Source organism: Erithacus rubecula (assembly GCF_903797595.1).
Source record: "Erithacus rubecula genome assembly, chromosome: 6".
In the NCBI taxonomy this organism is placed as follows: domain Eukaryota; kingdom Metazoa; phylum Chordata; class Aves; order Passeriformes; family Muscicapidae; genus Erithacus; species Erithacus rubecula.
This window is the reverse complement of record NC_136688.1, coordinates 34,713,408-34,740,931: the sequence shown is the minus strand read 5'-3', so window position 1 is coordinate 34,740,931 and position 27,524 is coordinate 34,713,408. Positions and strand designations below refer to the sequence as shown.

Sequence of the window (27,524 nt, the reverse complement as noted above, 5' to 3'; positions counted from 1 at the left end):
TTGAAAAGTATCAGACACCATCTTAAAAGGCAGTACAGAAAGTCATGTGCAATTGGTTAACATGGTTTCCATGGAGCTACTCAATGACCATCCCACAACCCAGATCACATTGCAGACTGGTATTTGTTTTGCAAAAGTATTAGAGCAAATGCCATGTTTTAAAGCTGATCAGAAGGAACCATTTAAGCAGTTTTGCTTTTCAAGATGACAGATTTTTCTTTGAGATCCAATTATTCCAACAGCCTATTTAAAACACAGAATTAAAGACTATGAAATAATAAGATCAGATGCCATCACAAATAGTACATATTTCATATAACAGCTTTAAACACTCTTCTTATTAAGTGTGAGTGAGTTTATGGAAATATTTTTAAATCTTTTACAAAATTTCTCTAGGGAGTTTGCAGATTGCATGTAGCCCTCCCTCTTTGTACCTGCTGGTTTTTGTTTTGTCTTTTACAAGAACACGAAGATGCTGTATTTGCCTGATTAAAGCAGGTGAGGATACTTTGTATTTAATGTTTTATGAGTACAAAGCCTGCATTATACACCCTCCCATGCCAAAGGAGGCTTGCTTCTGAGTTTATGTGTGTGGCAATAATGTGCACAATGCAACTACCCCCAGTCTACAGCAGCAGGTGGACATAATAAACACCTGTGGTTTTTATTCTTGAATGGTTCCCACCATCTATTTATAGTCCAGGCAACAATTTTAGTAATACCAAACTGGGAAATCACTCAAAAAATTCTATTTCCAAGCTTTAGGGAAGATACATAGTTTTTGAGCGTTTTTTTGCCTTAGCTGTTCATAAAGTATTTTTATATATAAATTCTCCAGAAACAGTAAATCTGTAGACACTAGTTTTGGACATTATTCAGCACTAACTCCTATTTTATTCAAGCCAGTGTTCTGAAGTGACAGAATTTAATTATTTATTGTCTCCAACCTGCAGAAGCATTCTCTATGATATCTACACACCCTTTCAGAATTGCAGTTCAATTCAGCAACACTCCAGGGAAAGGACAGAGCCCAACACAGAAGAAGGATGAGATCTACTCAGTTATGGTATTGATAAAATATAAACAAACTGACAGAAATGCAAAAGCCCATCAAAAACAATTAGAAATTAACTAAATAAAAACATGAATGACATTAAATGTATGTGACTGCCCACAGCAGTAACTGTTTTATTTATGACACACATTTCACATTAAAGCTGGTAATTAAATGCTCACCTACCAAATCATTTGCTGCTAGGGCGAGGGCTATATTTACTGTAAGAAAGAAGAAGAGGAAAATCAGAAAGATTAAATGCAGGAAAACTTAATTTCTAAATATTGAGAATGTTATTACTGCTAACAACAGAAAATATAAATACATCACACTTATTTAATAATTCCATCATCATCTCAGTTCTCAGTTCCTTGCATCTTTACAACATTTGCAGTTTAGGTGGCAGCAGCACCTACATTTCAGTTCTGTGTTTTCCAACCAGCAAACAAACTCAAGTTTATCTGCAAAAACCTGCAGACTTTCAGTTTCTACACTGCAAAATAAAAATACAGTCTCAGTATTTTGCCAAAGAATAACATTAAGAAAAACTTTTGGAATTACCCGCTTTTGAAAGTGGGCACCATACTGTAAAACTAAATGAACCCTACCATCAGTAACCTTCACCACACTCTCCAAGGTTCATTCATAAAACTATAAATTAAGTAATCATTGGCATAAACTATTAAACCAAGTGGCCAAAAAGATGATTGTATCCCCTTTTTTGATTTCTTGTGATATATTGAATAGAGGTGTTTTCTCAAAGAAGGTGCATTTCACTTGATTTAATGCTTTTACATTTCCATCAGTACTTAACACTCATAAATAAATTGCATGTGCAAATGGTATCTTTAATGGCTCACTAGCTTCAGTTACATTAGGACACCTCTTAGAAGTTTTGGTATAAACAAATATTAATTTTTATAATCCAAAAAGTTACATGTTTTAGAAGAGAAAAAACACAATAAAAATCCAACACACACAACCCTTTCTTGTGTAACATCTTTTGTTCCCTTTACATGTTGCTGTATGTCACTCTTTGAAAAAAGGCAAGCTACAATCAGTCTTGTTCTGCTGGAAGAATACAAAAGTTCTGAGAAGAAGCTGGGGAGCTAGATTCATGTCTTGAAGAACTTAACACCAAGAAAGCTAAATTCCTTCAAACAAACAGTTGGGGGTTAACAAGGACAACTGTACAGCTTTCTCAGAGAGATACAGCCTCCTTCCTCCTACACTAACAAAGGGCATAGATTTTATTCTTCAATTTGATATTTAAACATTCCCTGAATCAGAGGAAAATTCACCATCTGAAACCTGAAGAAGGGAGACAAGGACTTTCTTAAAATCACTTCTATCACCTTAAACAGCTTTCATGTGTGAAAATTAAAGTATGATCCACAATGCTTCTTCAATAAGTGATATTTGACTACTGTAGGGAAATAAGGGAGACAGTGTAAACAACATAGCATGTAAATATAAGGTTTTGAGCTGGATATCTAACTGAACACTTCATTTTGAACCCCAGCTGAATCTTGCATTCCCTGGGTTTTGGGCTACTGTCAATTCCAAGAGGGCATAAACATGCAGAATAGGATCTAACCTGAGCCTGAACATTCATACCAGCCCTAATTAAGTTCCCATAACCAGGAATGCAGGACATCAAAGCAACACATGCCAGAGATTCTACACAACTTCACAGCAGGCTCCAGGAAAAGCCACTAAGGTCTCTCCACACATGCTAAGCCTGCCAACCAGTATAAGGAATGATGCACAGGGAGATGAGAGTTCCTCTAATCCAACCTAAACCTCTAGTTAGTCTCATCCAAACTAAACCTCCCCTGACACAGCTTCAATGGCATGAAGCCAAGTCAGGAGAAAGGCTGGATATAGGAAAAGGTTCCTCACTCAGAGCAGTGGGGGTCACAGCACCACCCTGACAGAGTTTATGAAGCTTTTGGACAATGCTCTCAGGCACATGATGTGACTCTTGGGGATGCTCCTGTGCAGGGCCAGGAGTGGGGCTTGATGATCCTTGTGGGTCCCTTCCAACTCAGCATAATCTGTAATTCTATGACTCTAATCCTCTTGAAATCAGTACAAGTCTGGGAAGATTTTTTAGTTTTTGACTTCCAACTTTCTAACTTCCAAATCCAAACTAGTGCCAGGAACAAACAGCACAGCTGAACTCCCCTGAACACTCACCTAACAATAAAACTTCTTGGTCCAAAATCAGACAAGTTAAGAGCCAGCTGTGTGTCTGTATCTGACATGGTTAATACATACCATCAATAAAATACCTATGGATAATTTAGATGAACTTTGGAGGGAAACATTCAATATCTGCATCTCAATGTAATGGCCATTTAGAAATAGAGTTCATGAGAATATTTTAGCATATAAAGAAGGCTCTCAAAGAAGTTTCAGTAATAGTACATCCTATATGCAGAATAAAAGTATGCAAGAGGGAAAAAAAGTTAAAATGCAGTTAATATGATTGAGATATAGTCAAGACATGGTCAAACATATCAGCTTCCCTGAACAATAATGAAAGAAATCACAGTCTCTTAGTCTTTGTTAAAAATGTCTAAAGGTCCATGTAGTCAGTTTTTGCATTCTCCTCAAATATCAGGATTAGCAGAATGTGAGCAAGAGCACCAGCCTTGAATTTTTTTCTATTTCCACAGCTGATAATTAGACTGACTTCCAACAAATGAAAAATTTCCCATTTTGCAAGACTGCTTTTTGACTTCATGTCAGGATTAACTTTCTTCAGTAGTCTCATCATTAGGGAAGTGTAAAAAGGAAACAGATTAGCAAGAATTAAAAACAACAAAAAACACAAACAAAACCCCCTAGATTTTGGACAGGTGTGGTAAATATAGAAGAATGCCATTAAAAGACAGAAACTTGATAGGAAAGTGACAGGGAACACAGCAAACAAAGTAACATATTAGACAAACAGAAACAACAACAAAAAAGTCAAAGTATTTAAACATGCATTGAAAAACATTGTTTCAGTAACATAATTTCTTCTAACCATTTGACTACACTGATTTCAGAAGACCAAAAGGCACTGGAAGCAACAGATACTACAACAAGAAAGCCACATGCAATAAACAGAATGAGTTATTCAACAAGTTAGGGAATGACCCTGACAAACTTGACCAGAACGCAAATGCTCTTTTCCAGAAATGGAGATCCAGAGCAACTGAAACTCAACTATACTGAAGAAAAAAAAAAAAAAAAAAAAAAAGGCCCTGACAGGCCTTCTGATATGCACACAAGACTGATTATATTTTCTGTGGTGCTTTAGGAAATAGAGGTGCTTACTAGTCTCCTTACTCTTATTTAATGCTTGTTGAACCCTGAATTTTATTTTTAAATGCATAGGAAAGAAATCACAGCTTTAAACATTATTTATACAAGTGCTATATTTTATGTAGAAACTGAACACAGATGCCAGTTACAAGAACTTAAATTCAGATATTTGTTTGCAGATATGAAGAGAAAATCTGCATTTACTCATCAAATTATATTCATTTTGTAAATTGTAAATTGATGAACAGGTATTTGGTATTTTTAGTAACCTGCAACAACCAGTCTATGTATTACAATGATATACCTTTTGATGGTTAAGAAACACAAGTTTTAATTGTTTTGCATGTCTTTGTACAGGTAGGTGTATCCTATGTATATTATAGACAATAGACAAATAGAAAAAATTGTTATTTTTAAAGAACAGTTACTTTTAGTACAGATATGTCAGTCTGTTCTAGAAATTATTAGACTATTAGTCCATTTCAAGCATGGCTGAAATACAAACCCCAAAATTATACATTAAGAGATGTATCCATGTTATTCACAGCACAGGAAATGAACAGATATCCTTCAACTAAAGCATGGTTCTTCTCTGGTCTAGATGCTGAGATCTTTAAACTAATTTCTAACTCTTTACAGAGATCTTTTCAAATAAGTTTACTTTCAGTGTCTTCAGAGCAGAGGTGCTCCAGCCCTCTGATCATATTGCTGGACACACTCTCACAGGCTTTTCTCATGCTGGGGGACACAGACCCGGACACAATGCAGCCACCCAGCTAATCCCTAATCCACCAGTGGTCCATCCATCAACTCCCAGTCTCTCCAGTTCAGAAACAAGGATGCCATGCAGGACAGTGCCAAACGCTTTGCATAAGTCCAGGTCCATGACACCAGTGACTCTTTCCTCATCCACCACCACTCTAAGAAGGACACCATATTTTCTGGCACCATTATTTTTCCATTCTGACATTTACTTAAGTTCAAGTCAATTTCTGCAGTACTGGTAACCCATATTACTAAGAACAGGTGGAAGAGAAAAAATTACAGAAAAATCAATTCAAAACCTAATGGTGGTGTTGAGAGAAAAGTTCAAGGTGCTTCACAAGGCTCTGATCAATTACATGGTTTATAAGTACTGTCTCCCTTTCTCTTGATAGAACATCTACATAAGTAGTTGAGAAAACTGAACAGAGTCCTGATCTTGAAACTTTCTAAATATTAGTATCCTCTACAGAAAGGCACTGTACAAGCACATCTAAGTGGCCAGGGAAGGAAGAACAGTGTCACTGCATTAGCATATGTATGATCCCCTTCACCTCAGCCTACACCATCTCTTAAGATGTCCCACTGTCTCAGGACAAAGATACAATTTCAAAGCTCAATTCACACCTAAGGTAAAGGCAAGATTTCTGTATCCAAGTAGATTCTCAATGACTGAAATGAGACTTGACAGAGATTCAGGGAAGCATTATGGAACCCAATTACAGGGTAATGACACAAGTACCTAAATATTCCATACAAAATACTACAAAATGTGAAAATGAAGTTATGGAAAAAAAATGAAAATAAAAATGAATAAATCTTACCTGCTGTTGTCGATTTTCCAACTCCCCCTTTTCCAGAAGCCACAACCACCACCTGCTTAACTCCTTCTATGGGCTTCTGCTTCGGCAGCCCTCGTGACAGGATCCGAGCACGTTTGTCCCTCAGAGCCTCGTCCCCAGAGCTTGAGGACTAACAAGACCAAAAAGCAAGTGAATGCAAGCACACCAACCTGCAGTTTTAACAGAGAGAGCGGACAGGAGGAAACCTACCTGCACACTGAGAGATTCTCACTACTTGTCCAGAAAAGCATTCTGCACAGGGGCTCTCCCAAAGGGAGTCTGCCTCATATGATTGATCTTAACAGTCAAAGAAAAAGAACTGTTGTGAAATAAACCAAAACACTGCTTAAAAGTCGGAAGCTTTATGAAACAGACTAACTTGGCGGTCCTTCCGCTCCAGTTGTTTCCGAATGAATCCGGCAGCAGCGAAGGGGCAGGAAGGCGAGGCGCTGCCGGGCAGGGCTGTCCGAGCGCTGTCCGTGCCCCGAGCCGTGCCCAGGCACCGCGCGGTGCGGGAGCGCGCCCCGCTCCGCTGCTCCTGCCGCGCCACAGCCACACGCGGCCCACGGCTGCACGGACGGAGAACAGCCGAGCATCCCGGCAGGCAGCGCCCCGCCTGCTCCCGCCTGGCACACCGGCGCTGCTCACGCGAGCCCGGGTAAAAAGCGGGCACAGCCCACCCATCTCCCTCTCCCGGCCGGCCGCTGCCCCGGCGCCAACGCCTGCATCCCCTCCCGCAGGGGATGATGAACCGGCCGCCGCAGTCACGGCCGCCAGGGCACCGGCGGACGGACAGACCGCCCCGCCTGCCGCCCCCACGGCACCCCGCGAGCACAGGGACAGCCCAGCCCGGAGCTCGCCCTCCCCGTTCCGCTCCCGCCTCACTCACCGCGGAGCCGGCGCACGGAGCGCTGCAAGCGGCGGGCGCGCAGCCCGGGCCGCCCCGCCGCGCCGCCGGAGCTCTCCCGCCGCCGGAGCCGGGCAGGAGGCGGGCGGCGCGCAGCGCCCAGCGCCACGCAGCACCTCCCATGCCCGCGGCCGGCCCGGCGCGCTGCGATGGCGCCGTGCGGCAGCGCCTCGGCCCGCCCCCCGCGCCGCTCCGCCCGCCCGCCCGCTGCCCGCCGCGGAGCTGGCGCTGGGTGGGCCCGGCAGCCCCGGGCACAGCGCAGCCTGCCGGAGCTCAGCGTGTGGCGCCCAGAGGGGCCGCGGCGCCGGAGCTGCGGGAAGCGATCCCCGCCCTCCCGCCGGGCGGTGGCGCTGGGAAGTGACAGCACGGAAAAGAGATTCGTGCTGCTGTCTGTGAGGAAATGGACCAAGCATCAGCACCGAGTTTTGCATCGCCACCAAGTTTGCAGCATTGCAAACTGCCTCGGGCTCATTGCTCATTATGCTGTAATTGTCCCCGCAGAGCTCGTGCTGGCGCTCTCCGCAGTGCTCCTTGGGCTCGTCGGTGCCTTCTGAATTCTCATCTCGGCCCGCAAAATGGTTGGGCGAGAGCTCGGTCCTGTCTTGGTTTCTGTCCTCTACAAATACACTAACTATATCCCATTTCCTCCTTTGGACCACTACCTGAAAGAACAAAGGGACTTGTAGCCTTGTCAGATGCCGCCTGTTTGGTGGGGCTTTGGGGTGTTTGGGGTTTTTTTGCTTATTTGGATTTTTTGGTTGGGTGGGTTTTTTCAGTATTACTGAAGCACAGAATCACAGAATTAGTGAAGTTGGAAGGCCACCAGCGGTGGATCATCTGGTCCACCTTCCCTGCTCAAATAGCGTCATTCTAGAGCACATGGCACAAAATTGCATCCAGACGGTTCTGAAATATTCCCAGTGAGGGGAGACTCCACAGCCTCTCTGTGCAATCTGTTCCAGTGCTCAGTCACCTGCACAGTAAAGAAATTATTCCACACATTCAGGTGGAGCTTGCTGTGCATCAGTTTCTGCCCATTGCCCCATCCAGTTTACCTTCAGCAAAAGTTCATCAAAACCCATTTCTGTTCCTTATGTCCTATGAGATTTGCTTTAAGCTTTAAGACACACATCATCTGCCTCTCTCCTACCTACAAACCTTGTAACCACCTTGTGGAAGGAAATTAGATTGGTTTGACATGATTTGCTCTTAAAATTCCATGAATAGTCCTTATTCAACTAAGTGTTAATATAGAAATAATTCAGATTTAGCACTTTCAGGTCATTAGTTTGCAAATAAAAAATACAGTGTAGACAGTGTCTTTTGTTGGTATCTGTTGTAATATGTAATGGATCGGAGGATTTTACATCAGTTTAAAGTGTTACTATGATAAACATTTCCTCTCTTTCACAGTGAGTAGAATTTTCATCATTTTAAATATTGCTTTTTAAATTATATTATTAAAAGCTCTAATCAAACATTTTGCTATACTCCACCATTTCCAAAGGCATGTTCCAGTGCTCAGCTGCAACACATAAATTAGAATCCTGAAAGTTTTTTTCTTCCTATCCTTAAAGTGATCCTCATTCAACCTACATTTTTGATGTACCCCATAAGCAATTTTTGCTTATCTACAGACACCTATATTCTGCATGTCCACAGACACCTGAAGAGGACAAATAATTTCCCAATAATTTACTGCCAAACCAAACTGAAAAAGAATACTGAAAACTAACAAAGGTCTTCGTTTGAAACTGTGATATAGATATGCCTCCAGGGATTTTTTTCACTGCCTCTGGAAACTGTTATCTTTTGCATTGCAGGATCCTTGCATGATTGTTTTTCCTACCTCGAGCAGTTGGAGGCAGTGTTGAAGAGCAAGATCCTGTGCATGTCACATCAGTGGAATCAGTACTGCAGGATCACAGGTAGGCACACACTCGAGATATGTGTCACTCCATATGAGTCTAGAAAAATGCAACCAAAAATTAGTAAAATTTTCACTTGAGTCTTGATGGAAACTACAGGCAATCTCAGCATCTTTCAAAAAATTCCACTTTGGACTTATCAAAAGTGTAACAAAATTAAAGACACAATATTTAATTTTGATGCAAAGTGATGTTTTCTCCAAGTAAATGTAGGAAAATATTTCATAGACTCTAAATTGCTATTCAGCCTGAACAATAACATGGCAAAAATAGAACTTATTTTTGTGTGAAATTAGATTGTCTTGTGTTCAAATGTATTCTTTCTCTACCCAAAATCAATTAAGGGTATCCAGGTATAGCTAGGAAAGATTTCTTGCCAAAATAACTCCAAAATTTCAAAATTAAATAACATTTGAAAAATGACTTGGTAGCTAATTAGGTTAGTTTGTGCGCAGTAGGATATAAGTAGCTTTAAAAAAAAAAAAAAAGTATCCATTCTCATTTTTGGGTGTCTGCATAGTACCACTTTAATGATATAGTAACTGAAAAACCTTTCTCATATAAGCCATTTATTTCAGTCACTATTTGAAATAGAAATTATGTTAAAGAATGGCAGAAAAAAAGATTCCTTAGAACCAAGGGGTCATTTTAGCTTCATGACCAGCCTGCATACTAGAATGAGCATGTCACACAAGTCTCAGATTCTGGGTTTTTTTCCACCCTGGCTGGTTGGCCAGCCCTGGTGCCTTTAAGATAAATAAGGCTAAAATGTTGCTTTTTGTCTTTTTTTGTCATGTGGTGATAATTACTGTGTTCAGAGCCCTGCCCTGGCTAACGAGCCTTGGGCTCTGAGCGTTACCTCTTGACTCAGCCCCTGCACTGTGTCTCAGGATAGCTGCCACCTCCTCCCTTTGGCAGCTCTGAGACCATCCTAGAGCAAGCTCTTGCCAAAACAGCATTCTCCTGTGGGGCTGACAAACTGTATCAGGCTGCAAAATAATCCAAGCCAAAATGCCTGCCGGTATGAGTTCTTTGTTTTATCTTTGCTGTGCTCCACAAGGAAGTTAAAGCAGCTTCCACGTTGCATCACTTAATGCTGAAACTCTGGTCTGGTCCTAGACCAGCAGCAGCTTGACAGAGCTTGTGCACAGAGGCACAGTGGCATACCTGGGGGAACAGGCACCATGTATATCAATAAGGCACATCTCAAAAAAGTGTAAATAGGGAATTTCAGGAGAATTGGAGGAGAAAACAGCTGCAGGCATATATAAGGAGAGTCCTTCTGTGTTGTGATATTACCTCTCTGTCATTCACTGGAATTTTTCTTCTAAATTCTTTTTCCCACTAGACTTAGACACCACGGTCAATGTCACCGATGTCACTGCATGGATGCAGTTACACCCACTTGTTGCAAAGTAAATTTGGCTCAAGGGATTTTAACAGATTCTGCTTTCAAGTACCCATTCAAAACAAGGCAGGTTTACTTGAATTTTCATATGGAATATTACCTAGTTTAAGAAGAAATTTCTGTTTATTATGTATGGCAGTACTTGAAAATGTAACACCTTTAACAAGCACAAAGAAAGCACACAAGAAACAGTTAACAACTTAATGTTTTTTCCTTATCATGTTTATTAGTATTGCCAATAAATACAGGACCACATAAGTAGCTTCATCTGGTGTGAACACTTTGCCAAATCTTAAACTGAAAAATGTTTGCTTTCATTCACTTTCACTAAATGAGAAAGAAGGTCTTGAAGAATTGAGACCAATTTCTTTTATATATTGCATTCCTGGGGAATTTTAAAAAGTGCAGTCCTTCAGAGTCAAGAAGAGATGAAAACCTTATTTAAATTGTCACTAGACTCTTCTTAAGTTGGTTATCAAGTTCTTCAGGTTTATATTGCTTTCTATAGTAACAGTCACATCACAGTGAAGATGCAGCTTATATTACAGCAATTTTTCCAAGAAGTGGTGCAGAAAATTAAAGGATTTATTTTGTTCAATATGCCCTTCTGTAACAAAGCCACATAATTTTTCATAGATACCTTACATATATAGATATGCATGAATGGAATTAACACAAATTAACAGTATTTCCATACCTGAAGGTAAAAGAAAGGTTTTGAAACTATTCCTAATCTTTGCCATATATTTTACAAAAATGTTCTTTCTTTTCTTCTTTCCTATTTTTTTTTCAGTAATGGTGATAAATTGCAATTATAAGTCTCAGGGGCAAAATTAGTCCTGTTGCTTTAGACAGTGTACAAATACAGAATAAAAAATATAGACTTTCCTAAAATCTTGAGTAAACCATTTGACACTACAGATCTGAGTAACAATGACATTCACAGTCTGAGTAACAATGACATTCACAGTTTCAGTTTCTGAAATTATTTTAATGCTGCTCTTCATTCATTTTTCTCAGTAACAAGCTTGTTATACAGGAGGCATTTTTGTTAACATCAGAGCCCTGAGCTTACACAGGTTTTGTATAGCAAATCAATCTTATTTGATCAATGATGTTGATTGAAACATTACATAATTTTTTTGCTGGTTTTTGTGTAATTATTTTAAAAATCTGGTTAATGTTTTAAACCATACCCATTCAATACTTATCTCAAAAATCCCTGCAGTAGCAGTGCAAAGTATTTCAGAAGACACCAATAAACTCACTGGGACTGCTACTATGAACATTATTTTTTGTCCTATGGGCAACAGAGCATCTAAGGAAAGATTAAACATCTGTAATTGATATTAAAATATCCCAAGTTACAGAGTTCTATTCCCTTAATCATAAAATTGTAAGCCTCCAGCGATTCCAAGAATTCTCTCTGAAATAAAAAGCTCTGTAAGAAAAAGTTATACCAAATACTATTTTTCTATTCTTTTATAGCATCTCATACTGAAAATAAAGTGTTTCACTTCCACTCTGTAGTAGCAATTTAGCATCTTTTGTAAAAGAAAGAAACTAACTCTTAGAAAGCTTTAAAAAAACCATAAACCAAAGAATATGTAAAAAATCCTATTATTGCAATGCTTCTGAGTGATCTAATAATACACTAGTAGTATCATCCTAAATTAATCCAGAAACATGCATTTTTAAAATTGGTGCTTTGACAAAGTGTGAAAATTAAAAATTAAAAAACAATTTGTGACACTGCTCTTTAAAACATATTAATCTACACTGAAAGTCATAAGAGGAAGCCACATCATTTCTTGACATGTTTATTATCTTACTTGAGTCCATGAATATAAATTAGAATTTACAATCTTTTATTATTTAGTTCACTGTATTAAACAATTGCTTTTTCCTCCCAAGATCACCTTCTACATATGTGGGCTAAAATAATGAAAGGATTATATACAGATATATATATATAACTATTGTATTACTGAAATAAACCATTACAAACCAGAGGCTGATGGTAAATGAAAATCTTACAGCTGCCATTTGTTCTAAGGGAAATGAGTTCCCAAAATATAATTTTAAGAAAAGCCCATAGATCAACATCACTGTATCAGTATGTGATGCTGAACTATGGCAAAGTGAGGTACCAATTTGAATAAAATTGGAATTAAATGCCATAATCTGTCAACCTCTGCTTGGCTCACTGTGCTCTGGCAATCTTGCTGACTATGCTGCAAAAGAAGTTGCTGTGTTCTGGAAACAACAGATCCAACAACTCTTACATGGCAGACCAAGCATATAATTAGTGCCTCCTCCAACTCACAAATTTTATCATGATGCATGGCAAATAGCACTTGGGCTGACTTCAGAGGTTTACCATTCAGAGAATTTCCTAATGACCTATCATTTGTGTGTATGCTTTCCTGAATAGTTAAGGATCAATATGCCTGAGGGGAAAAAATGATAGGAGCTGTAACTCAAGGAGAAAGCTTTTGGCTTGAAGCTGTGGTGAGTTTTACTTCAAAAGTCATCCATATAAATGCAAAAAAATGACAGGCAGCCTTATTATGCCTGCATACTCAACAGTGACTGGAGGCAAGCAGTCCTCCAGGTACAGAGAGAATAATAAATGACTCTCATACTGTTTGTGAAAGAAACAGAAAAAGCCACATCTCATTTCATGTCCATTTTTAATAACATGAGGCTTTATGTCAATGCTCTGATGTTACACATGGTATCTATTGAAAACATGGAAGCTCAGGTTTAAGACCCTAGAAGATATCGATGCATCTTTATCTATAGCAACATTCTCATATTATCATCAAAATTTCTCACTGAAGATGAAAAGAATGGGATTAATTAACACAACCATATCGTGTAGTACTAATTGCTATTGCAAAAGTGTTTATAAGATGAAGTGAGCAATGATTCAGAAATACTTGGGTAGAACAGACTTTAATTTCTTTACATGGCAGGGGAAGAGGAATATCCACCCTTGATGCAGCAGACCAACCCTGATGGTAGGAAAAGAAAGAATGTTGGAGCTATGCTCTATTATGCCTGTTCTAAATAGCTCCTCCATCAGGAGGAACCCAGCAGCACCCATCTACATCAGCCAGGCATGGCTTAGCTCAGGGGACTGAAGCAAACCAGACCCCCACCTGCCAGAGCAGCGCCAGGCTCTGAACTCGTGTGTGGTTAGCAGCTCCACACAGAGCACAAGAAGCTGAAGCTGACTTTGACTGTCAAGGATGGGCTGAGTGGCTCTGCCAAGCTTGCTCAGGGTTGGCAAACAGCCTGTACAGCTGTTGGCTGTCACCGACCTCTATTACTCCTGCCCTGTTTGCTCCAGGCCCTCCGACCATAAGGTTGCTCAGTGCTGGGTGCTGCTTCCTTCCCCACTGAGTCAATGCTGTCCTACACCCAAGTTGTTTCCATGTGCTCCTGCTGTGTAGAACCCACATCCCAAACTCAGGAGACCTGGGAAGCATTTGAATACACCAAATCAAACTGGATCTGGCAATACCATTCCTACGGTAAAGCAGAAAACTGCTGACCTTTGAAGGACTTCTTATGGAGCCAGCTTCATGACTTCGTTCAGCCTCCCTCTGAATTCCAGAATTAAGAGTTAGGTGTTGAAACTCTCAAGAAATATGGGCATATGGGATTAGCTCAATTCCATGAAAATAAAGAATAAACATATTGCTTCTAATCAGTCCACTGTGTTAGAGTGAGACCACATGGTACATACTGCAGGTAGGCCACCCCAACACTCTGTTAATTCCACTGCAGCACCATACTGAAGTCCTTTTAACATTAATGCCTGTCAATCATCTAGACAAAGACAGTTCAGGAAACACTCAAGCAGGAATAAATAGAGTAGCTAAATGTCACAGGACCAATGAGAAACAAACTGACTAATAGTGTTCTTACTCCCTTTAGGCAATTGCAGTAAGTGAGCAGATTGTGTGTCTTTTATCTGGCTACTTTTTTTCCCCTAACAGATGCAAATTTCTGTTTCTCACAATAAAAAACAGTAATTGTATCTGACACAGCTTTCACATTGAATCTATAATTTTTTTCAGAAGTTTAATTAACTTTTGATTGCGATAACACATTTCAGTGTCTGTTTTGTAATTGTATGAAGGACTAAACAAAACACTAATCTATTTTTAATCATGTATTAAATTTTTGTTGCTTTCTTTAAACACAACTAGCAGATAAAATCAACTGCTCAAATCACAGAACTGTTCTTCCACAACAAGAATACCAGCCTTCACTGCAAACAATTCTGACATTCATGGGGACACTAAATTGGCTCTGCTGGAAGAGCTAAAGAAGTGACCAACTCTGATGCTACAGAACTAGAGCTGAAGAAGCCATGACCTTCCTCAGATGTATGGATAACCACAATACCATCTTCCTCACAAAATTAACTTCCCCCAGAAATCTGCAATGGTTCTTTCAAATGCTAAACAGACCTAGGGGGCAGTTTGGAAGGCAAAGTGGATGATAGTCTTCACTCTAGGTCTTCCCTGGAAGAGCTGTTTCTGGTAGCTCTGCACAGGCATTGTGCAATAATTGTGGTCTTTGACTGACAGGAGTGCTCATTTCTGCTGCCTGACTTGTACTAGAGAAATTCTTCAAGCCCTCTTTGCTTTTCTGATTTAAATACCTCTGGAGGAAGGAGGATGATGGTTGGGAGGCAGACATACTCCTGACCTCTGGACAGTTGTTTGAATAAGTCAGTACTAAATACAGTCATCATAACGTGTCTTAGACAGTGAAATTATTCTCACACCACCAACTATTCCTCTCTGCACCTACACCACTGTTGAGCAGTACATAATCTCTTCCAGCTATCAGCATTTCAGCTAACATTTCTAAGGCTGCGTCTTGAACTAGATTGAGAAATAGGCTACAGAAATAATCACCAAATATAGGAGTCAGAGAACTTATTTGTGCTATTTTTGATAAGACAAGTAGCACAAAAAGAAAAACAAAATAAGTAAACAGGGAGAAAAAGAGAGAAAAAAAGAGGTCATCCTCCAACAGAAAACAAAGGACTTCAGTTCAAGATGCATGATCATAAACATCACTTCAGAAACAAATCATAATAACATTCTGAGCTGTCCTGTGGCAGTTTAAACATCTTGGATTAAAGATATGAAATATCCTTTTGATTTCTTTGATGATTGATCTGTTGTTTCAAAATAAAATTGTGCTTTATTTAAACATTAATCCCAGTTTACAAATTATTTTGTGGAAATATCTTTACCTTTGTAATGCAAATTTGCAATTCACTGTTGCAAATTCCACTTTCCAGGCCATTCTCTGATGAAGAGTTTTTTAACAGCAATCTTTAACAGCTGGTACAAGGACATCAATTGGTTCTGTCTCACCTTTCTCATCAGTAGTGGGCCCCACCTATGATTCTGTACTAAATGATTCTAAGTGATTGAAATGTTTTAGTTCGTTTTGCAAGGGAAGAGTTCCATATTTGGCAATGGAGAAATTAAATGTTGAAATCTAATTCTTCCCTTGACACTCTGGAGCCTTTCAGCTACATCTGCCCCAAAAGAGGTAATTCTACTAAGATATAACCCTTGCCAGCAACCTACTTTGTATCTCTGCTGTCTAAGTGTTGCTGCAGCTTTGTATATTTCTCTTCAAAACAGATAGGGGCAACTCTATTGATGTGATAGCTGTATGAAATACCACTGATCATGTTTCAGACACCACAGGCAAAGGAAAAACATCCCAGATACATCTTGTCCCTTCAGAGGTCCAGTCAACTCCTTCCCTGCCAAATGGTATGCAACACCAAATTTAATAGTAATAACAAAAACCCTCAAAAAACCATCCCCAGAGAAGAATTCAACCACTTAAAATCATTTTGGTACTGAAAGACAAGGAAAAAGCCAAGACCCCACACAGGCAGAGCTTCCTTCCAGCATCCACCCATCTATTGACAAAAGGATTTATTCCAAATATACATAGAATCACAGTATAAGCTGAGTTGGAAGGGACCCATCAGGATCTTAAATCCAACTCCTGCACAGGACACCTCAAGAGTCATACCCTGTGCTTGAGAGTGTTGTCCAAACACTTTCTGAACTCAGACACTTAGCCATTCCTGCTGCAATTTGTGAGACTGCCCCTCTGAAAGAGAAATTATTTGAAAATAACCAGAAATATCTTCTGGATACCATTCTCAAAATATCTATTTTCAGATCCAGTGACTAACAGAGATGATACAGGAAATATTCTGGAACAACTGTCAAATCCAAAACATGCAGAAAAATATTTTATATAGTACCTGATAAAAATACCAATATATTTTATTCATGGATATATACTTTAGATGTCAAGAGGTGAGGTTGTTTTTTTTTAATATAAAACCCACAGTCAAATCCAAATCCATGCCTAAAATTGATCCAACAAATTTACTAATATTCTTTGGTATAAAAAGAGAGGCCTTTAATCTAACAATAGGCCAGTAAGATTCAAGAAACTCAAGGTGCAATAGAATTATTTGGCTTCCCAACAGAAACACAACATAATTCCACCAAGAATCCATAAATAAAAAATGATGTCATACTAACTTTTTCTTTGCAATGTTTCACAGGCATTTGCATTGAAACTTGCGCACAAATAAATGTTCTCCTGGTGTAAATAATGGCACAGCACCAAATAACAATCAATATCCTTATATATTAACATCCCTCTATAATCTGCTTATTGTAATTTGTTCAGACTGTAACAAAATCCATTTTCCTTAACAATCAATTTATATCGTAAATATATGTGGAAAACTCTCTCATTTTAAATGGATTTCTATCTCATTAAACTCTTCTTAATGAGTCTGGGGATACAGTTTTGAAGTAAATGAACAGAAGGTGTTTTAAACAAAATTAGCTGAGTTTAAATAAAAACATATCGGATTTTACAATACCCTACAGCTAGCAAAAATGAGCTACTTCATACACTAACCACCGAGTGCAATTTCCCATTGTTCCAGGAAGGTTTGCTTTGGGAAGAGCAACCTCATTGAACACACATTAAGAATCTTCTTTGAAGATGACAGAAGCTGAATATATCCTTATGTGTAACACTGATTATTCAGAAGTGCATATTGGCCCTTGCTGCTCCATAGGATCTTTTGTAACCATACTCTGTGATTGACTCCAGGTACTAAAATTCAGCTTTTTACTCACATTGCTATATATTAACTTTTTTATTATTAAAAAAATACAATATTTCTTAAACACAGTTATAAAAATAAAAACTTTGGTCATAAAACTAATTTGGAGAGAGATACTGAATTCTGCATAATTCTATCTTGACTTGGATGAAGGCAGTATTGTTGAAAATTCATCTCTGTCAGAATTCATGTATGGGAGAAAGACGCAACTTTCCAGTTTTGGAGCCATTCAAGGAGTGTCAGGGTATGTAGCCCAAAACCTGGAAGATAAAGAACCACTTGCAATATTTTAACTTTTCAGAAGCAGTGGGAGCTCATTTCAAAACTATGCACTTCTTTTTCCCGGATGATTTGGATGCCTAGCTATGCAAATCCCTTTTAACTGCGCTTTCTGATCCCTCTGCTCCAATGCAGTATCATTGAAGAGAAATACTGGATAGACTCATCTCAGCCACCTCAAACACAAGTAATGAACGAATAACAAAGAATATTCAGATTTTCTTTGCCATGCATAAACTATACAGCATGCTGCTCTTGACATCAGCTTGTAACATTTCCCCACCAGAGGACAAAATCTTTCATTTCTCATCAAAATAAGAAACCAAAGCCCGCTTGCTGCTAGCTGTTGGGGCATCGGGAGATAGAAACGCTGTTGCAAAGCTTGTATTCAGCCCGCTCCATGGAGAGGGCAGATTGGCGGCCCCGTTTAATCACCGGCACACGGTCCCGGCACGCGGTCCCGCCTCACGCCGCCGCGGGCTCCGGCCGGGCCGGAAGGCGTGCCGGGCCCCGCCCCGGCGCTGCGGGCCTCCATGGCGGCGGCGCGGCCGGCGCGGGCCCGGGCCCTGCTGCAGCAGAGCGTGTCCGCCCGCCTGCAGGTGCGGCCGCCCGAGCGCGGCTCCGAGGCCCAATGGGTGGAGGTAACGTGAGCCGCGGGCCGCCCCTCACCCTCGGCATGGCCCCGAGCGGCGCGGCCGGCGGGGAGCGCCCCGTGCCCTGCGCGCGTGCGCCCGCGGGACTGGGTGGGCGTTGAGACGTGTGAGGGAACACCCGCTGCTCCTTTCCCGGGCTGGGCTGCGCTTCGGGCAGCTTTCCAGCCTCGTCTCACTTCCACCCAGAGCGCTCTCCTCCCTGGTGATCGGCAAAGGGACAAGCAGCCTAGGCCGAGGTCGGCACAGCGGTTTCTCTCTGCTGCTCCTTCCCCCTGCGGCTCACAGAGTCCTCCACAGGCAGAAGCCTCCTCTCCACTGAGTGCTCCACGACCAAACATTTCCCTTCTCAACGTGTTGCTCCTTCTTTTCTTAAGCACACTTTCACAGAAACACTGCAGCCTTGGGTGGAGGGTTCAGCTCTTCTCCTTGTTGTGTGATAGTGTTAACTTGGAGGAGAAAGGCCAGGTAGGGCAAATGGACTATGGCAGCAGTGGTTCTGATGTTGTTTGGGGTTATTTTTTCCAGAACACTAACTAAAACTGAAATTTAGCATGTAGATCACCACACAGGTTAAGGAAAACATTGCATTTTCCTCCCACAGTGTTCTGCTGGTGGAGCGAGGTAGGTAGGTGTGCAGACTCTTGGGCTGATGTGCTGTGCATGCAGCCCAGGGCTCTTCCCCAAAGCATGAAGGCTGCTTTGGAATGCACTGCCCTGCTGTCCTCACTGCTGCTGAGTTACCTGCTCTAGAATAACTCATTTCTGGCATTGTCAGTTATTTAACCCATGGGGTTTTGGTTTTGTTTTTTGTCCTTTTTAAAGACTGCTACAACAGAAGGGGCTTAATACAGTCACTTGCATAAATTTTGAAAAGTTGTAGTATGGTTAAAGGGTTTATGCATTCATTCAACACATCTGAAGAGAGTTCACTATTTGCCTTTCACATTAGCCTTAAGATATTTCTCTCCTTTTTCAGATGGGGCAGATGGATCCAGCAGAACTAGTTTCTGCAGTATGGTCTGGGCAGCCAGAATGTTTTACTGGGAGGAAATAGTGTGAGGAAATCTGTCATCTCACAGATACTGTGTAGTGCATCTATGTATATTGCATTTTTAGCCTCTCAATATAAGGTTAATTACAATACAATTCTCTCAGCCTAGCATAAATTAACTATAGGAGAAATAACCGAAGTCTAGCTTGCTAATCACAGAAGTAATTGTAGATCCAGTAAAAAAAGCAGAATGTAATTTTTCTGTCTTTCTTTTAAACTATCTTAAAAGGTGCATGTTGTGGTTGAGAGCTATGAAAAACTGCTGTGAGGAGGTTATATAGTTTATCTCTCTAATTTGCAAAATCACTAGGAAAGTAATAGATAGCACTAAAGGAATCTGAAAGAGATTTGGGTGGTCTCCAGATATTTTTCAGACATGAACCTTACTAATATCATGGGTACATGGCAATCTCTCTGGGCTACCTGGGGATTTTTAAGAGAAGTCTGTTTTAACAAGAACTAGTCACCATGCAGAAAAAAAAAGCCAATGTAAGTTCTTATTTTCTCTAATATGACTACTTTAAAGGTCATTGGAAGGAAATTTTGCTGCTGACATTTTCTGATAGGGAAATTTTACTCCCTCTTTTTACATGTCAAGGCAAAAAAAAACAAAAATAAAAAATACAGACTTCATCAACTATTATTTTCATGAACAAGTGTGTTCCTGATGTTTTATGACCAATTAAAAGTAGGACCTCACCTTGAGGCATTTCTAGAATACAATAAATGGCATATTATGTAGATGGCTTTGAATAGCTTCTGAGCTGTAAGAGACCCCTGTAGGTACTTTAGGAACTTCAGTTCTTTATCTGCAGAAAGGTTAGGAGTGTACTTTATTTGTGAGTCTCTGCCTTCATGGTGTTTTCATGGTTGAGTTTTTTGGCCTGTTGAGTGTTACTGCACATAGGTTGCTTTGTTCATGGAGAATTTTGGTTATATTCTCTCCATAATAGCTTTAGGTATACAGCAAGATAAGAAGGAAAAAGAAATTCTTGTAAAGGTAGGGGTGAAATAAAGTAAGCTTTGATGTATTTCATAACTGTGTGAGAAAAGAATCATTAAATGAATATTCAGCTAAGAAGTATAAGTGCCTACACTGTATGCAAGGAAAATTGTCCTTTCCTTATCTTATTTCACTTGGCTTATTTTCTGGTTACTGTGGCAAAAAAAAAGGTGCAAAATACCAGGCACAGACTTGTTCTGTGACCTGTGGCAGATGATGTAATCTCTCTTTGCTGCACTGAATGTAAGAAATATGAGGAAATCTTCCCAGAGGGTAGATTCTGAACTTGAAATGGAAATGTCACAGAATAATTTATCTAAGTAAGTTTCACAAACTGACTTTCTAAGAATCACAAAGTATCTCTGTTTTTATTATCTATTGCATTTTCCTGGAGGAAAAAATAATAAAAGGTAGAGATAATATTTTGCAGAATATATTCCATCTTTGCTGATGAAATACTGAAAAATACATATGAATGTATTTAGTAAGGAGGATGAGGGAGGAGTCAGTTGTTTTTTTTCCTGCAAAAGAGCTAAAAAGCAGCATTTGAAGGCAGTGTTGCTAAGGCTGTCTGTATGGCATCTGTATGGCTGGATACTCCAGCCCTTCATGAGGCAGGTTGCCTGATCTGACTTTAGACAGCTGCACAGTATCTTGCTTTGCTGGTTTATTTATGTAGGATTCTACTGCTCACAGTACATCCACATAGAACACAGCTTTTCTGTCACTCTGTAGGTTCCTTGCAGTGGCTGTTTGCACACCAGCGTGTTGAATTTATGATCTTCTTATTTGTGTTATTTTGCTCAAATTTTGTGCATTAAATAGAGGTTTGAGAAGCAGTCAACTAGCTTTGGCAGGTTACAGAGAACCTGCAGCAATGGCAATGGTTTTGCTTTCAGAAAGTTTACACATTACAATGACAATGAGCACATGTGTTAGGACATCTGGAATACTGATCTAAGGTCAGACTGACACATGTTACTATTAGGTTTGGTCTTGTAATTGCATTCAATTTTACATCTTCTGTTCAATTAAGTAAACTAAAGAACAAAGTAAGACTTAACAAGGGGTTGAAACATGGCTGTACATGTTGAACCCTGGTTTTCAGCCATAGTTGAAACCAGAAGTTTCAGCTTACAAGTAGTTGCAAAGCTTTCATCTATATCATGGTTGTAGAGTGTTCCAGAAGACCATAAACGTGCAGTGTAAATAGAAGCATCCTCTATCAGTTTTAACTTGTCTCTGAATTAATTCTTTTCTCATTTAACCTCCTGTCCCTCTAATTTTCTTCAATATGTATGTCTAATCTTGTGATAAATAGTTTATTCAAAAACAGACATTCAATAAGGGCAGAGGCTGGAAAAATCATGATTTTTTTTACTTAATCTTTCTTTATCTGGCCTTAGGACTTGCAGGGGTCACTTTACTTACTGTTTTGTGTCTTTAAATGAGCTGCTTGCAGAATATCATTACTGCTGTGAGACTGTACAAAAGACTCACAAATCTCAGAATTAAAATTATTTTCTATGATGTGTGCTGTATTGCAGTCACTTATTTCTAATGCTGTGGTTGGATGTATACAATGTAAATACATTTCGCCTATTTTATCAAAAATATTTTTATTAGCAGCTATTTGTGCATTATTGTTACCTGTTAATATCCTGCAGTCTGTTTCTGGAATGAATATTTAGCTAAACACATAAGGATGTCTAATGTTTGGCAGTCTGCATTTCTCTCCCTTATTTAAACAGATGATTTGAAATGTCACTTGAGGTTCCAGCCATCAAATTTTTTACAGTGTTTATGAAACATGGCTGTCATTTGGGAGCCTATGTAATACTCTGCAGTGGTCAAATTGAGTTTTGGAAGGAGCCCTTTAAAGCTTTTGAAAGTTCTGAGCATGTGACATTTTGGCTACAATGAGCATTCTCTTTTTTCAGAAGTTGGTCACTAGAAAAATAGTTGAGAAAGCATAGCTTTTCTCAGTCATTGCCTTAAGCATTTCGGTTAATCTCTGCAGTAACAAAGTGACAAAATATCATGTGTGTAGCTAAGATTTCTTCACTAAAAACCTTTATCATTTGGGGGAAAAACAAATAGAGGAAAATTTTTTAAAGTATTTTTTTACAAATTATTCACATTTTCTATTCTTTTGCTTTAATAACATCGGTATTAATGACTCCATCTCTTCAGTGCTATTTCACAAGTTGACATTTACGTTTCCTCCAACAAAATTAAAATGCACTTATTCTTGACAAAGCAACAGTGAGGTTTATTTGTATCCTGTCTTTCTGTGGATGCTGTCTGCCTGTGGATACACTGAGTTTTTCTCCAGTGAAGTTAAGCCATGCAGGTATACTTGTGCGTGAGATACAGTTGCTGCTGGCTGCAGAGCCTATCAGTTTGGCTTAATAAAGCATGGGTTGTTGCACGGGCATTCCTTCTGAACTAACCAAGTGAGCAGAAAAGCTACACAAGAGTTTTCTCCTCAGTGGAGGCCTAATTCTTCCCTCAAATGCATTGTTCTTACAAGTAGTCTCTTTGAATGCTAAAGATGTGGCATATCCTTTATACCAATCAGCTGAAAGGTTCCATTTGCTAGTTAGATTTTACCCAAGCTGATAAATAGTATTTTGAAAAACTTTGTAATATTCTGAACAACTTCACAGTTTTTGGTCATAATATTTAATTAACAGACTCTGTGGTTTTTTGCAGATTTATATTGTACTAGTTTACTTTAAACATCAAAATAAAATTAAGTTCTTTGACAAGCCCTGTGGTGTTTTTCATGTTTCATAATTGGAAATAATAACATAATTCACTTTATGTTATTCATATGTAATTCACATTAAATTATTTTAGCTGTACCTTTGATAGGAAAAAAAGCTTAAAGAATTTCTTATGCTGGATTTAAGTCTGTTAATTCATCTTGTCACCTCGTCTATGTTAACACCATACACTCTACATTCCAACTAAATTTGACTTCACATGGAGCTAATAAATTGGCTTAATTGTATGTAGAAGCATTGTGCAGATAATCAATATATATCTTATGTTCCACAGTGTGGTGTGTAAACTCAATGTCTGAAGCTGTACTAAATAACTAAAGCTACTCTTTTAACCTTTGTTATGTGGTTTTGTTATTTTTTATACCAGTTTTAACGATAAACAGGCACTGTAGATAATGAAAAACACTGACCTAGTTTTCTGTAATCTTTTGTAGATCCAGAGAGGACTTGTCATCTACATATGCTTCTTCAAAGGTGCTGATGAGGATCTTGTCCCAAAAATTGGTATGATATAATCCATATACATTATTGCATTGTTTGAAAAGGAAGAAAAGCAGTTGAGGCAGAGAAGGTAGTAACCATTTAGATAAGTCATGAGATGTCATTATTCTAAATCAATTACCTGGCTGAAAAAGCAGTTTGGTCTGTCTTGTTTCTTGTGACAGTTGTTTATGCCTTTTTGTCTGTCTGTTCATGGCCAACCTAGAAAACAAATTCCCCTGATAGTATTCTAGTAATGAAAGAAAATGCTGCACCTCCTATTTAACATATTACATGTGTCGGGGAATAGGTTCAGTCCAGGACAGAACTGAATTTCAAATAGTTCATGGCTTGATTTGATAAGTTTTTTGACAGTGTGTGTGCAGGATATTTAAAATTATAGCCGGTAGAGGGAGTTGTGTGGATAATGAAACAGTGTCTTTCCCACCTCACTTCAGTGATGCTTACACTGTTAGCAGTTTTTCTGGTTCAGAAACAGTAACAGCAACGCCTGCAATTCTTGTCTTCTTCTCCACATGCCCTCTAACATTTACATTGAAGCAGAGAAGATGCTGTGGATAAGGTCAAATAGTAGCTATTTCTGTCTTTACCCGGTGCTGTTTTGGCTTGACTTTTTTTCTTCTGTTGTGGTTTGGTTTTTTGTTTTTTTGTTTTTTTTAACTCTCATGGCATTTCTTCTCCCTCCTTTCCTCCATCAGTAGCACGATTCCACTGAGAAATTCTGTAATGCTTCATATTCCAGATAAAAGTGCCTCTTTTATTTTCTGTGGCTGGCAGATAGTGGTGATTTGGCTAAAGGTTGTATAACAGTATTTCACTATTTCAGTCTATTTCAGGCTACTGCCTGGGATCAGCAATGCACAAGTACAGGTGCTATTAAAAGTGCTGAGAGCAACTCCTGAGGGGTTCTGTCTTGGTCTTGGAAAGCACGGTGCTTCCATGATGCTAAATATTTAAATAAATCTATGATATAAAAATTTATTTTGTTCTAGTGAGAGTTTCATGAGAATGTTGCTTGAGAATAATTACATTTTCAGCTGTGGGGCAGCTAAATCAGGCCAGAAAAAGAAAGTTCTGTTTCGTAGGAGGAGATCCATTTAGGACCATCCTCACTGGGTGCCTGTCTTAGAGAATATTGTTTCCTAAATTTATTTTGAATCTGTTTGAGTGTGTGGGTTTCGTTCCTGAAACACAACTCAGCTGTTTTTGCTTCTAACAACATTAAACATTTATATTTAGGGTTTGGAGGCATGACTAGGTATCCTCCCGGCTTTTAGAGTTGGGGTAATGATTTGATTTGTTACAGAAACATCAGAAAATCTAAAGTTAGTAAATGCATTGATTTTATTTGCAAGTTTATGTGTTCTGGCTTGTTAGCCAAATTGCATCTGACCTTCCTGCCCACCTCCTGTCTCAAGTGACAAACAGGTAGCTGCATGTCTCCAAGTGGAGCACTGAAGGACACTTGCTCTACTTGAGACCAAACTGTGGAGCTGTGCCTTCAGCTTAGATCAGTGTTGGGTCCTGCTGCAACTAGAATGGAAAGAGAGTCAGGGCACAATGCTCTCCAAAGTGCACTGATGGTGGTATGTCCTACAACATGGAGTGTTGTGCAAAAGCTGCCTATTTGAGTATCAAGCAATTAAGGAAGGCTCAATAATTGCATCCTGGTTTCTGTTGGGGGGGGTCTAACTAGAAATCAGCTTTAGGATTTTAGATAGCCAATCACTTCCCCCAAAAATAGAACTTTAGACATATGATATTAATATCCTTCACATTTCTTACAATACTCAGACATACTAGTTGGTTAAGTATCAATTGTCCATGTTTCAGTTCATTAATAAAGAGTTTCTTTTACTCAGTGGCTTGTCACACATCAGAATATTTGTTGAATCTTGTTTATGATGTTGTGTTTAATTCACTTCAATTATACTAACTCTTATTTTATTTTTATTTGCAGTTGATACACTGTTGAATGTCAAATTAAGTGAAAATGAAAACGGCGAGTTTGTCTCTGTTCTTGATTTACCAGGTGATGTACTCATCATACCACAAGCTACCCTAGGTGGTAAACCAAAGGGAAGAAAGATGCAGTACCATGCAAACATTGAAAAAGAAAAAGGGTTGGAACTTTATTCTCAGTTTGTGACTTTGTGTGAAAAAGAGCTGGCTGCCAATGCCAAGTGCATGGAAGCTGGTGTTCTTGTCAAGCATGGCACATATGGAAACAGGCAGGTGTTAAAGTTGGATACAAATGGACCTTACACTCATCTGATCGAATTTTGAAAAAATAAATTGTATCCCAAATGCAGTACTGGTGTCTTCTGTTTGTTTTGTTTTTGTTTGTTTGGTTTTTTTTCCTAAGCATTAAAGTGCTTGAGTGCCTTGGGAGACAGTTTTAAAAAGGCTTTCACTCATCTGTACTGATTTTGCCAATCCCATTGAGTAGAAGGATTCCTGAGACTGCCTTGCAGTAATGAGTATGGTTTTTTTTGCTCATATGCATCTGAAGTGTACTCAAAATATTTGTTAATATTGATCCAATAATGCTATCATTTCTTACTAAAAATATTGAAAGAAGTATTACATGTATAGCTTGAAAAAGTGGTTTATAGATTTATAGATAAAAAATAATACTTTATATGTACTTACATCAATTTTTACCTTTATGTTTTCTATCTATAAAATGACAATGCTTTCTAACTGACTAGTATACTGAAAACAAATTCACTGAATTTTAGCCTCTTAGAGTAAGTACTAAATAAGAAAGTCCATCCCTCTCAACCTGAGTGTGTAAGGGTTGGAGACTTAAGGTAGTACAAGACTGATCATGGGCTATGCAGGGTAGAATAAGTGAGGCACATCTAGAAACCAGCAGTATCACTGAATTGCTTACTTGAAGTTTGCATTCTGAAATCTCTGATGTGTTTTGATAGGCTGCCTGCAATGGCTTGGTCTATGTCCTTGTTACTGTGGTCTTGCTGTCTACTCAATTCTTTCATAACAGAGCCTCAGGAAAAGAACAGGAACATTCAAATGAAAACAAAAATAAAGATGGTACAATGTACACTGCCATCTCATTGTTCCTTTTGCCCCTATTGCTTCATTCCAGTTTTTTGTCCATTGAAGCTGCTAGGCAGAGACTAGCTTCCCTTTTAGAGACAGTATTGGGGCCCCCTTCCCAACTGATCCCCTGTGCAGTTCTGTTACAAGCATTATTAACAGATGGTGTTAAGAAGATATAATGGGAAATTTTGTTTTGAAAGCCAGTAATAACAGAACAGCTATATTAAAATGTGGCAAATTCAAAACTGTATCAAATGTGTTCATCCTGTGACTCAAGTTTCTCTTTTTGCAGCATTATGGTTTAGAAGGGTTCAAAGTGAAATCAGACACTTATATGGTTTGCAGCAATTATCCAGAATTGTTGTTTGAGTAAGAATTTATTCTGGAAGATATGTAAAACCTTGTGATTAGTGAGGATGGCAGCTTGCACAATCCTCAATAGTAGGCCAGTAGCTACAAATACTCTGTCCTTATCTTTCTTTTGTACAAAACATTGAATATATAATCTGTAGGCTCAAAATATGCCATGAGAATAATATTTTTAACAGATATGAAACTTATAATTTTGATAAGAGAGTAATGAGATTTCTTTCAGGTTAGCATAATATTAGGTTAATAATTATGAAAGAAGTAAGGATATTGAATTCCTGGCAACTGACATTCTCACAGCTGAAAACAACCATTTCCACAAATGGCCTGCAAATATTAGCTATTAGGACCCAAATGACATATTTATTCATTAATAATTAACAGTTATGA

At 39.0% G+C, this 27,524-nt stretch overlaps 2 protein-coding genes and 1 long non-coding RNA gene across 7 annotated transcripts in view; 1 reads left to right on the top strand and 2 right to left on the bottom strand.

Moving 5' to 3' along the window:
- Nucleotides 1-7,060, bottom strand: part of NUBPL (NUBP iron-sulfur cluster assembly factor, mitochondrial) — a 79,464-nt gene extending 72,404 nt beyond the window's left edge. For 2 of the 4 annotated variants that reach the window (XM_079309067.1, XM_079309068.1), the window contains exon 1: nucleotides 1,241-1,278. Coding sequence is in view for 1 of the 4 variants with exons in the window: in XM_079309065.1 (XP_079165191.1) it covers nucleotides 1,241-1,275; nucleotides 5,956-6,103; nucleotides 6,863-7,003 (324 nt within the window). In the remaining 3 variants the exon portion in view is untranslated. Of the gene's footprint in view, nucleotides 1-1,240; nucleotides 1,279-5,955; nucleotides 6,104-6,862 lie in introns of those variants that run through there. The other 2 variants (XM_079309065.1, XM_079309066.1) reach the window with 2 other exon arrangements.
- A 9,927-nt stretch (nucleotides 7,061-16,987) lies between these two features.
- Nucleotides 16,988-17,989, bottom strand: LOC306802901. Its single transcript, XR_013774511.1, has 2 exons — nucleotides 17,757-17,989; nucleotides 16,988-17,683 (listed from the first exon to the last, which is right to left on the bottom strand). It is a non-coding gene; the product is annotated as an uncharacterized lncRNA (long non-coding RNA).
- Nucleotides 17,990-18,212: 223 nt separating this feature from the next.
- On the top strand, nucleotides 18,213-26,010 carry DTD2 (D-aminoacyl-tRNA deacylase 2). 2 transcript variants are annotated; one of them, XM_079310241.1, is made up of 3 exons: nucleotides 18,213-18,343; nucleotides 23,633-23,702; nucleotides 25,660-26,010. In XM_079310241.1, the coding sequence occupies exons 1-3, from the start codon at nucleotides 18,236-18,238 to the stop codon at nucleotides 25,983-25,985; spliced, it is 504 nt and encodes a 167-aa protein (XP_079166367.1). In that variant the 5' UTR covers nucleotides 18,213-18,235; the 3' UTR covers nucleotides 25,986-26,010. The 2 variants fall into 2 exon arrangements, with proteins under 2 accessions (XP_079166367.1, XP_079166368.1); XM_079310242.1 differs by having other exon boundaries at nucleotides 18,214-18,301.
- The last annotated feature ends 1,514 nt before the right edge of the window (nucleotides 26,011-27,524 follow it).